Source organism: Pimephales promelas, chromosome 12 (assembly GCF_988280905.1).
Source record: "Pimephales promelas chromosome 12, fPimPro1.hap1.1, whole genome shotgun sequence".
NCBI lineage: Eukaryota > Metazoa > Chordata > Actinopteri > Cypriniformes > Leuciscidae > Pimephales > Pimephales promelas.
Window position 1 is genome coordinate 13,699,367 of NC_142780.1, and position 13,122 is coordinate 13,712,488.

The following is a 13,122-nucleotide window of genomic DNA, read 5'->3' on the forward strand; positions in this document are numbered from 1 at the left end:
TGACACATCCCAGGGGCACATCCCTGATGAGGAAATCAGAGGCAGAACACATTTCTCTGAATTAGAACATTTGAAGCCGCTGGCTTTTGATGGCCTGATACCGTAACTATTTCAGTGACTGGTTTGTTTGGGTATTGTGGAAAAATTAGGCCTCATTGATTCACACGTGAAGGTCTGGTTTCACAAACAGGGCTTAGATTAACCCAGGATTAGACCTTAGTTCAATTAGGATATTTAAGTAGCTTTTATAACCATGCCTTTGGAAAAAAAAAAAATTACAGGTGCATCTTGAGACAAAACAATGGCTCTGACATATTTTAAAGTAGATCAATGCAAGTTGCTTTCAGTTAAAACCACTCAAACATGCATTTTAGTCTGGGGACTAGTTTAAGTGTTGGGACGGTGAATTTCCTGCTGCAGGTCACCAAGTGACTGAATATTTGGTGTTCAATTTATTGTGTTGTCTGACCATACATTAATGCTAAATTTTTTCAATAGGTTGCTTTTTTTCCATCATTTCCTGAATAGTACAGTAACCTAAAAAAAAAAAAACTCCTGAGATCCAAAATCTAAAGTCAGCGCATTGCTATTGCAACTTCATGACAACTGAGCTCGGGCGTTTCGCCCACGTTGGATGCGTCACATTTGCAAAGGAATTTCAATTTATGATTTTTAACAGTACAATTAAACAAAATGGAAATTTCATTATATTTACGATTAAATTTGTTTTTGTTTTGTTTGTTCTGTTCTTGTTCTTTGAACCAGTTCAGAGCCCTGCTGTAGGGTACTGAATGAACACTATTGAAATGTGAATGATGGCACTTCTTCAAAATAGGCCTGGTATTACATTCTTAACTGTGCCACAAATAAATTGGGATGATTGGCATTTATGGGCATAAAAGATCAAGGCAGATTAGGGTACCAAAATAATAAAACAGTATGTAAACTTGAATCTATAGAGCTTTCCATCTATGCTCATCTTCTCTCTTCCCTTTCTTTCTCCAGCGCTGTCTTGTGAAACTGAAACATGGGGAAGCAGAACAGCAAGCTCCGCCCTGAGGTGATGCAGGACCTGCTGGAGAGCACAGACTTTACGGAGCATGAGATCCAGGAATGGTACAAAGGCTTTCTACGGGACTGTCCCAGTGGCAACCTCTCCATGGAGGAATTTAAGAAAATCTACGGAAACTTCTTCCCTTATGGGGACGCCTCAAAGTTTGCAGAGCACGTGTTCCGTACTTTTGACGCGAACGGCGACGGCACAATAGACTTCCGGGAGTTCATAATTGCATTGAGTGTCACGTCACGAGGGAAGCTGGAGCAAAAGCTCAAGTGGGCGTTTAGCATGTATGATTTGGATGGAAATGGATACATCAGCAAGTCGGAGATGCTTGAGATTGTGCAGGTATGTCAGGCTACCTAAAGCTTTTAAGATTTTACCTTAATGTTGGCACTCTTTTAAAGCTTTTTTCATCATCGCCATGACTGCTTAAGTCTGAAATAAATCAGAAAATGCTTAAGGGGACACAAAAGAGAACCCAACTGAGTCCTGCTATACCCAATTTTCACATCGCATATGTTGTTGTTTCTCACTTGCAGAATGTAGTGCATTAGCTGCAAGGATAGCCGTGGTGTGAGACTGTCAGGAAGCTCCATACTGTAAAGAAAGCCTGAGTCTTATTTCTGTCTCTGATAAACAAGCTTTCATCAAAGTGCACTTCTCCACATGGTTATGTTTGCTGTTAATGCAATTGGCCTGATTTATCTTTGCTTTCCGCAAGTTATTGCTCAGATCTACAGGCCCTGTTAAGACCAAACCAAGTTTGAGGATTCGTAACTCGTACCTTACATTGTACCATGACATTTCAACGCATTCACATCCTTTTGACAATGCGTATACATCCAACGCACATGGCACCCTTTAGCGTCAATGTAACATTCTTCGGTTACGGTTAGACCACTAGGAGGCAATTCCACAATGACAAAGAAGAACATAAAAGGCAGGCTTGAATATGCTAAAATTAATTTGGATAGACCTGTGGATTTCTGGAAGAATGTTTTATGGAGTTATATGGCCCATGGATCAGCGGTATATCTGGTGCAAACAAGGCAACGCTGACGAGCAGAAGAACATCATCTCTATGGTCAAACGTTGAGTAGGGATGGGACGATAACCGGTTTCGCGATAAACCACGATAAAATATACTGACGGTTAGTAATATCGTTTAAAATGCAATTATCATTAAAACCGTGTTTGATTATCGCGATTTTAATAACTCACTGTAAATCCTGTCGGCCAGTCTGACGCAGCCGCGCGGCGCACGCAATGTTTACTATTCGAGAAGAAATGGCGGAAGGCAGTGACCGTGCTTGGGAGATTCAGCCTTTTAAGAGGACCAAATCTGGAGTGTGGTCATAGTTAGGCTTTTACAAAAGTCCTGAGGGAAACTTGATCGAGGATAGTCACCCTGTCTGCAGAACAAAAAGTCACTGTCCAAAAGAAACACTTAAAATCTGCCGAGTCGTCTTCTTGTGTAGCCATCACCCGCTGTTGTACAGCGAACACAAGGCAAGTTAACTTTGACTTCAATACCGAAACTAGGTCTGGGAAACAATTGGGCACGAAATGTTGTTTTGAGTTTAAACATTTTATGTCACTCACTTGAAATAGAAGTGAAGCTTCCGCGAAGAAAATTTTGCAGCAAGTGTCTTTGAGCCGACGAACGAACATCTTCAAATAAGATTATTATTAAGAGTGACGTTTTAAGGGATAGCAATGTATAGATACATAACGTATTACACCGATTTTATTTTTACCACATAATTACAGGGACATATTGAATTGATAATGAGTTTAGCTAATGTTTTAAATCTTACCCGTTTATAAATTCATTTAGTAAAACAATCGTCCAGACAAGATGATCACACCAATATTATCAAACTCTGTAAACAATAAATCAACTCTGATTTCATTTTCAAAACAATCAAAAACTGGAGACGCAAGACGGCCGGCAAGTTGTATTTGAATTAAACGAGCGCGTGTCCGTTGCGATATTGATGTGCGCAATGTGTGTAATAATGCGTTGCTATTGACGACGGCCATTGTAAAGAAGGAAATGCCATAGAATAGAATCTTGCTTAAAAAAACTGCATAGAGCTGCTCGTTTATTTGTTGTTTGTTGATTTTCATTCACAAAACTTCTTTTTGAACACTTTATATTTATATTTTTACACTTTATATTTTGAACACTTTATATCTAAATGTAAGAAAACCGTGATAATATTGATAATCGCGATAATTTTGGACACTATAATCGTGATATGAAATTTTCATACCGTCCCATCCCTAACGTTGAGGTGGTCCAGTCTTGTTATGGGGATGGGGGAAATCTTGACTGTATGAAGGACTTTATGAATTCTTTGAAGAATCGAGCCATTTTGGCAGCAATGGTGATTCTTTCGGTGCAGAGACTGAAGCTTGATGATTAATGGACTTCCCTGCAGAACATCCCAAAGTATACATACAAATCTAGTTAAACTTGGTTAAGGGATCAGTCGTTCTTGGGTGGCCTGACAGTCTGCAGATTTGCAGAAAATATTTGGTGGCGTTTGAAGAAAGCAGTGGTAGCCAAAGATTATCAGTGATCTGGGAGGAATGAGCCACGATTGGAGAGGTGACGTGATCCTTCAGAAATCATTCTAATCTGCTGATTTAATGCTCAAAAAACATTCATTGTTGTTATCAATGTTGAAAACAGCTGAACCTTGATGAACAGCATTTATCTGAAATAGAAAGCTTTTTTAACGCCATACAATACTGTTCAAAAGGTTGGGGTGTTTCTGGGGGGAGAGGGGGGGAGAAATAAAATAAATCACTACTTTTATTCAGCAAGGATGCATTAAATTGATCAAAAGTTACAGTAGACATTTTATGATGTTGCAAATGATTATATTTCAAATAAATGAAATAGAACTTTCTATTCATCAAAGAAGCCTGATTAGAAAAATGGCACACAATTGTTTTCAAGATTATAATAATAATAATAATGAATGGTTTTTTGAGCATCATGTTAGAATGATTTCAGAAGGATCATGTGACACTGAAGACTAGTGATGCTGAAAATTCAGCTTTGTCTGTGTGTGCACTTTGTGTGTGTGTTTTTAATCAAATAAATGCAGCCATAAGAGACTGTTTAAATATTTCTCAAAAATCTTTAAAAATATATATATATAATATATATATATTAGAGCCAGACCGATTATATCGGCAGGCCGATGTTATTGGCCGATATTAGGCATTTTCCAAACTATCAGTATCGGCAGTTATAATGGCCGATATATGAATATTTCAAAAATAAAATAAAAACGGACGAAACGCGCAATAGTTACGTTACGTTGTTACAGTGTAGTTGACTGACTGTCCTTTTAACTTTTGACAATGTGACTGAAGTATTTCTTTAATAGCGCGTGACAGTTATAACAATGAGACCTATCATCTCTCCTAGGCCTGAAAATGTATGTTTTACAATTTGCAGTATGACGTTATCCATTGCTAAATTATGGCTCATCGTAGACTAGCTAACCACAAAGCTAGCTAATGCCACTATCAGTCTGTTCTGTTGTGACAATAAAAGTTTCTTTTTAAAATGCATTATCATATTATTTTAGTTAAACCTCATACTGTAAATAACTACAAATAACTAATGTTAGGGAAATCTGTTAATGTTTTGTTGCGCGTTTCTGAAGAAAAAAAAATATCGGCCGATATATCGGAATATCGGATTTTAAAACCAAAAAATATTTGTAGCGGTCGGGCTCTAATATATATATTATATTATATTTGTAAGGTTCTATTTCCTATAAAGCTACTTTGGGGCAGGATTTATTTTGACAAGTTCTATACAATTATATTTTACTTGAACGTTTTCAGTTGAGTACTTGTTTGATGATCTTCCTTGAAGATCATCATACTGCACATGTTTCTAAATGATGTTTATGCATGCCACATTAGCTGTCTGTAGAGTCTGTGTCCGCTGCAGTCAGTCACGTGCTGATTATTCTCTCATCTATGAGTCTATAGTCTGGAAGTATCGACGTGGATAGAGCAAAACAAAACACTGGTCACCAATTGGAAGTCTCTAAAACGAGAATTTTTAAAGAGAATGGCGCAGGAGCTTGAGTTTGTTTTAACCGTGATAGGTGTCTAATCTCACCTAAGCTTATGCTATGCTTACGCCCTATGTCAGGTCAGAGGTCATAAATATGTTATAAATATGGATATTTTTCTAACAAAAACGCATTGCTTCGTTTCGTTTCAATAACCCTCCGGAGCCGTATGGATTACTATATTGATAGATTTTGAAGCCCAAGAAAGTGCATCTATCCATTCAAGGTACCATTCACTGCCATCATAAAGCTTGGATGTATTTAATATAACTGTTATTGGCTGAAAGATGAAAGTCATATACACCTAGGATGGCTTGAGGGTGAGAAATTATGGGATAATGTTTCATTTTTGGGTGAACTATCCCTTTAAGGCTTTCCACCTCGTTATAGTGATTCTGCTTGATTCATTGTGGTGTCTGACTTACATAATTGAAATTTCACATTTTACACAGTTGGGGTATGATAATGCTGATGATTGTAGCATTAATATATGAGATTACTGTATTTTGTGATGTGATAATATTTTTTGATAGAGGGAATCTCTTGTGCATTGTGTTTCCCACAGGCTATTTATAAGATGGTGTCATCAGTGATGAAGATGCCAGAGGATGAGTCCACACCTGAGAAGAGAACAGAGAAGATCTTCAGACAAATGGACACCAACCGAGATGGTAAACCCTTTTTTCCCCCGTTTTCATTAAAGCGGTCATGAACTGGCTTTTTAAAAAAATTTATATAGTTGTCTGAGGTCAACTTGTGACTTTCGCTTGGTTTTTACATTAAAAAAACATAAAAATGAATAAATATTAGACTATTTTCTACCCTAGTTTTAAGCCCAGCTCAAAAACGCTTGGTTTTTATGGGTGTCTCGCACTGAAGACTTGGAAGTAAACACCCACTGCTGTGAGTGGATAACAGTTTTGCATATTATAATGAGTTTCACTCGATCCGGTTTCTCATCACGAGGTAGGCATCTATGTTATTTAGCTATGCGTGTAATGCGCGAATCGGTGGGCGAGGCTAAACCGGCCATGTTGAAGTAGGCGTTGATTTTCTTCTGTGGCGGTGGTGTTTTATCCTCTTTGTCGTCATAGTTCCCCACTTTGAAAAACGAGTCGTTTGCTGAGGCTGGTGTCAATAAAAGCGTTTATTGGACTAACAAGGACGTTTTCAGTTCTGAAACTTACAGGATATTCTTCTAATATGATGACCTCTTAGATGTCAAAAGCTCAAGGAAAATTTATTAAATATCAAGGATTAAATTTATTTGGCAGTGGTTTATGAAAAATTTCATGGGTGGTCTTTGAAAATTCTTAAAGTCGGTAAACTGGTTAATTATGAGCATCATTAGTCCATACAGTAGCTCATTATTTAGACAAGGAGCTCTAAAGAGGAGCATTTTGCTCACACTATATTAGATATTCATTTGCACTATATTAGATATTCAATGAAAAAATTATTTATACAGTTTACTTAATGTATGTTTGAAAATCAGTTTTATTACACCCAACATTTAAATGTTTAAAATTCAAAACCAAATTAGCAACATAATATATAATTAAAAAGTATATATAAAAACGACATTTATTTTTTATTTTTTTGTATACATTTATATACAACTCTAAATTTGATTTCTGTTTTCCGGTTTCGGTAAAAATACATTTTGGTGTGTCACTATGTTAAATGTTACAATTTCCTGTTTTGTTTTTGTTTATATATATGTATTTTTATTTTTTATTTTTTTTTTCTTCTTACAAATTCTGCCCCTATGCTTTCTCTATGTAAAGTCTCTAACTTATTTAAATGCATCATGATTGAGTGATTTGAAGAGCCCCATCAGCTGTTAAACGAGGCTTCAGACTATCTACGTGCGTGTACAGGAAATTGAAGATCAACAAGCAAACAGATGGGAGTATACAGAGAAGAGAGTGGAAATAGTGGTCAGATGATCTTTTGCGTTTCCTGCTCTCTCGTGACCAGAGTCTCATGGGATGGAAACTGTGTGTATATTTGTGTATCTGTGGGCAGTTGTTTGCGGAAGCAGCACAAGCGTGGTCTCACTCGGACAGATACTTTATTGATCACAGGGAGGAAATGAAAGAACATAGGACCATGTTCATTTGTAGCAGTGTTTTTATCAAAATGCATGAGCTACAAGGACATGAGCTGTATGCTAATGTTATCACATGTGTGTGAGAGGACCTGTTCTGTACTATTTCATCACTCCTCACTTGGGTAACAGTCCGCACGTGTCCTTTGATTCTTCGCATTCCTTCGCCACCTCTCACTTTTGAACGCTGAGAGTCGGCAGCGCCCCCTGCTGTCCAATGCTGCGCATGGCACTTTTGGGGAACTTCAATCACTACATGTTTTTAGGGATGCCCCTATATTTAAAATCTGATTATATCCAATATTACAATTTTGCCATTTTTCTTGCAATAAAATGAATACTAAAATAATGTTTTTTTTATTATTATATACACATTTCAAATCAAAGTCAAATTTGATTTTGAGATTAAGATGAAAGTTTACATTACCTTATAATGCGAATGTTTCTTTGTTTTTTGACTGTCAAAATGGAGACCATATCCTGCCCTTTTTTAAACCCCAAGACCCGAAGGCTTATTAGATTTAATAAGCTAAAAAAAACCTCTTCCATTATTTCCATAACACATTTTTCTCTAGACATATTTTCACAGGTTGATTCAGATTCTGACGCAACGAGCCGGATATCGGAAAGCTAGCCGTCATTTTTCCATTGTAAATAATATGATTTTCTAAGAGCCTGTGTCCTCTCCTGTTTTATTCTAGGAAAACTGTCTCTGGAGGAGTTCATCAAAGGGGCGAAGAGTGACCCATCCATCGTGCGTCTGCTACAGTGCGACCCCAGCAGTGCAGGACAGTTCTGAGAACAGCCTCATGCGTCAACCTTTTATTTATTTATGGGTTTTAATTTAGTTTTTGATATAGTCGCAGCAGGGAAATGATGGCGGGTCAGGTGTTTTTTCCAGAGTGGGGCATCTGGGTCTCATCAGACTGAGCTTGGCCAGATCTAGTAATAGACACACACACACACACACAGTTATTGGCTGTGCTATCTCTGCAAGAGGCCTGTGATGGAGTGAATCGGGGGAACTAGAGTGTTCATCTGAGCTCCAATCACATCCTGATTAGAATAGAGCTTTCAATGTCATGTGAAATACATAGTTTTATTCTTATTTTCTCTGAGTATTAGATGCAACAGTTTAAGCGTGACCAAGACAGGGATTTAAGATAAGTAGAAGAGAATTCTTTTCTTTTTAAAACCGATGCCTGAATCATTGTTCAAACGTGACAGCAGTGGCATCACTAGTTTTTTGTCTAAACACCTCAGCCTTAGTGATCTAAATATCGGGGACGTTTTGAACTTTATTTAGATTAGATCATATAGTTTAGTTTCTTTCGACTGATTCTGTCTGGCAGATCACAGTATTATTATCCCATGGGACCAATGTAGATTTTGTAACTGTACAAGGAAGTTTCCCCACGTTATGCTTCCGATCTGAAGAGCCTTATTAGTGCTGGAAGCGCACATTCAGTTTAGTGTGGATTAGTCTGGTTTTGGTCGTACAGTCTACCGTTCAAACGACATGAATTGAACTGCGTTCTCTTTTTCCAGTTTTCTAATGTTTGTACTCTAGTAACCGTAGGCCTGTATATAAATCTGAAGTGTCAGACGCGTACGCATGCAAAAGTGTACTCAATAGTTCCATCTTAGGATGCAGCGATGGGTTTTATTGATGTTTTTTTAGCAAAAGCATGTAACATCAAGTTTATCTGCATTTGTGGACTGGAGAGTATTTGTGTGGTTTGTATGCACGTGTTGTGGTGAATATCAGTTACAGCCCTGTTCGCTCACCCTGGTTATCGGTGTCGTGATGCATCGTTTGCATTGGCGCAGAACGTTTTTGTCGTTGAACGAGAACTAAAGCTTGATTGATTCAAAGCTTCTTTGATTTTTAGAATCACTTTTCTCTTTATCTCTGGATTGTACACATGAACATCAAGTTACTGAATTGCCTTAAACGCACTCAATGTTTCTGTGGGTGAGTGGTTTTTATATGGCTTTTTTTTTTTTAATCAAGCTTAAGTTGCAGTAAATTTGCTCGCTTTTGAAATGATAATCCTTCACATGTTGGAGAGTTTAACTATGCTCTTCATTAACTATGAAGACTTTAACTATGCGTCCCGTTCACCCCTTGAACAGATGTAATTGTTGACAGCCTCTTACTGAATCACTCAAAGTGTGTAAATGGTAATACACTGTAAAAATGCTAATCTAATCAATAGAATTGTGGCAACAGATTACAAGCAATATTAATAATTAAATGTAACAAATTAGAATTGAGTAATATTTAATCAAGTTATTCATTAAAAGTTAACCATTTAAAATGAGTAAAATTGAAAACCGTAATTTTAAAACAAACCAAACACCAATCACCATAATGGTGACTTAAATGTATGTTTAAGGAATTAATTTGATTTAATTATTTCTCAATTCTAATTTGTTAAATTTAATTAATAATATTGCTTGTAATCTTTTGCCACAATCTTATTATTCATTTTTACAGTGTAGGACCCCATTGCTTTTCAAATGCCCCTTGCACTCATGTGGTACCTATACTCGTGTCCATTTCACTTGAATTCAACGGTAGGTAGGCGGCGTTTATTCAGAGCTCCTAATAGTTCCCATATCACCCTCTGTCGTGCTTTTAGTAATCATGCCGAAGCCACAGAGATCCACACTCCTCCTCCTCTTCCTGCTGATGTTCAGTGTTTTTGATGTCCCTGTGAACGTCAAATGCCTCACCGCAGTGCATTTGGTTCTGCTATACTGTTAATGAACATAATTGAATGTTTTTATCGTTTTATTTTAATCTTTGAACAACTGCTGTTTTGTAAAAATATTGAAAAAAGAAAAGTGGCAGGTCAAAACTGCTCGATTTCATGTTCGATGCATATTTTATGTAGTTTTTTTCGTTCTTTTTTTTTTTTTGTTCTTTTTAAACATCTGACGTAACATTTCTGTATCACAATTATATCGTGGTCAGGTGCCAAAAATATGAATGCATTATTGTATAAATTTATACTGTACAATTGTTATTTGTTAAACAAATTGTTTGTAATTGTTGAATTTTGTAGATTTTGTATGGTAATCTGTATTTCGTGACTGTAGATTTGAGACATAGAAATTTGTTTTGGTTATCATATTGAGCAGAAATTAAATCTGGAGAGAACGGAGTGTGTTGTTGCATTGATTTGCTTTTAGAGAAAAATAATAATAATAAATGTTCAATGGCAGGGACTAATAGAAGCTCCCCAAAAGTGGTTGAAATGTTGTAGTACCCACCTTGGCCACAAGATGTCATAACTGAAAAGGCTCCAAATAGAAACTTAAAGGGGTCTGTCAGGTGATTCATTTTTAGAACCGTTTAGAGCTTTTATGGATTGAGTTTTAATTAGTTTGTTTGATCCAGTGTTATTTATTAAACGTCTCATACACTTTATCACTAGGAAAAAAAATTAAATAACCTGTTAAACATGGAAGCATAAAGCTATACTTTTAGACATTTCTCTCTTTTTTTTTTACTCGTTGATTCTTGAATTGTTACATTTGATTCACCTTAATCCTTCTGTGGTTGCATTCTTGGCTTCGTTTAATAAAATGTGAACACAAATGGATGAAAAGCAAATAAACACTACTGTATTTTGTATAGTTATGCATTCTAAAATATTCTTTTCGTTTAAGTGACTAGATATTGCTATTCCATTTGTCTCCGCAAAATTGTCCACTCTTAAAATAGCATTGACTTAATACTTTTCTTTGACACACATGTCAAATTCCATCGCTTTTGAAAGTCTTTTATTCTTCCCGATGTTGTGAGTGCAGTTGAGACGTCCTGCCCAGCCCAGGGGCTTCAGTGAGGAAACATTACACATGTCTGAGAGACTCGCTGCTACTCTATATTACTGTCTTTGTACAGCTGGAAGATTAGATGGGTGATGAATCAAATCTGAAATGTCCACTTCTTCCCACCACCATGTATTTAAAGGGATAGTTCACTTTGAAATTGATTTTTGATATGTTTTAGCTTACCTCAAGGGCATCCAAGATGTAGGTGTCTTTGTTTCCACAGTATTTTCAATTTTGATATTTTTCAGTCAAACCGTTCTTGTCTATCAGTCACATAATGGAGGCTAAGGGGGTCCACCAAAAAGCATGCACAGAGAAGTCCAAATTAAACATGATTTAATGACTCGTAAATGTAAGTACACATTGATGGCCTAAGACACGAAATGAGCGGTATATTTGGATATACGGGAAATCGCAATAGAAGACGATTTCGATATATCTAAATATGTTTAGTGAAAGGTAAAACTTCGGAAATCTCTGTGTAAACAATAAGTGACCTACACACACAAGCGACCACTTCCGGCGCATGCGCAGACCGAAGCACCCGTGCCGTCAGATCAGTTGGACTTGGCTGTGATTACACGAGGTAAAAACAATATAAAAGCTGTTCGTTTTCTCACACAAACCGCTCGTTTTGCGTCTTAGGCCATCAATGTGTACTTACATTTACGAGTCATTAAAGCATGTTTAATTTGGACTTTTCTGTGCATGCTCTTTGAGGTGGACCCCATAGACCTCCATTATATGACTGACAGACAAGAACGGTTTGACCTAAAAATATCTGTGGAAACAAAGACACCTACATCTTGGATGCCCTTGAGGTAAGCTAAAACATATCAAAAATTAATTTCAAAGTGAACTATCCCTTTAACCTGTGGCTAATTCAATTGAAGGGACATGATTTGGATCAGTCGGCACACAACTTTCAATAAAGGGTCTGAGAATGCATAGGAGCAGAGCACAAACAAAGCCATTCAGCGGCAGGCCCGAAAGAAAAATATAGATATGTCCTTAATCAAAACCTGGTCCAGGTCCACCTTCCCTCAGGACAATGATGCCAAGCACACAGATAAGACAACGCACAGGCTTAGGTACAACTCTGTGAATGTCCTTGAGTGGCCCTGTCGAACATCTCTGGAGAAACCTGAAGATGTCTGTCCACTGACGATCCCCATCCTAACTGACAGAGGATCTGAAGAATTCACATCTGCAAAGCTAAAGGTGCTTCAACCGAGTACTCGGATAAGTCTATGAATATGCAACATCATTATTTCAGTTTCTTCTTTTTAATGTCACAAGGTTGATGTAAGTGTTTACAATAACAGTTCTCTTTTTTTTCAGTGCTTTGTAATGGGGTGAACCGTGTAGATTGATGTGGAAAAAAGTCATTTAAAGCTAAATCAAAATGGGGGGTATGAATTTTTATTTCGATAGTCCACTTTAGACATTCAACTAACTATAAGTAACTTTGCCGCTACATGTCAACTAACTATCATTAGAGTATCAGTAGACGGTGTGCTTAATATCTGCTAACACTTTATTTTGTTGGTCCCCCAAAAGATATTCTACTGACTGTATTAACTTAGCAACTACAAGTCAACTTGTTCTCCTAACCTGAACCCTAACACCTAACCCTAACAGTCTACTACAGCCTACTAATACTCTAATGACAGTTAGTTGACATGTAGTTGAAAAGTTACTTATAGTTAGTAGAATGTCTAAAGTGACTATCGAATAAAAGTGTTACCGAATACTTTTACAAGGCAAATCCAGAAGAACTGTGGCAACCTTCCTGCAAAGCTACAGTACTGTGACGAGTTTTTGGCAGTTGTGTAAAAATGCCTATCAATTAACTTCTATTAACTTAGTCAAATCAATATTTGGTGTGACCACCCTTTGCGTTTAAAACAACTTGGACGGCTTTGAAGGTCGGTTTCCTCGAGCATCGTGGAGACATGCGCAAGTTCTTCTGGGTTTCTGTTTCTTGTAATCACAGTGTGGAG

The 13,122-nt window shown here is 37.1% G+C and overlaps 1 protein-coding gene across 2 annotated transcripts in view; it reads left to right on the top strand.

The window, feature by feature from the left end:
- Positions 1 to 10,484, top strand: part of ncalda (neurocalcin delta a) — a 73,305-nt gene extending 62,821 nt beyond the window's left edge. For both annotated transcript variants that reach the window (XM_089117528.1, XM_039685280.2), the window contains 3 exons: positions 1,006 to 1,405; positions 5,732 to 5,837; positions 7,978 to 10,484. In XM_089117528.1, the coding sequence (XP_088973654.1) occupies positions 1,028 to 1,405; positions 5,732 to 5,837; positions 7,978 to 8,075 (582 nt within the window). In that variant the 5' untranslated portion in view covers positions 1,006 to 1,027 and the 3' untranslated portion in view covers positions 8,076 to 10,484. The remainder of the gene's footprint in view (positions 1 to 1,005; positions 1,406 to 5,731; positions 5,838 to 7,977) is intronic.
- The last annotated feature ends 2,638 nt before the right edge of the window (positions 10,485 to 13,122 follow it).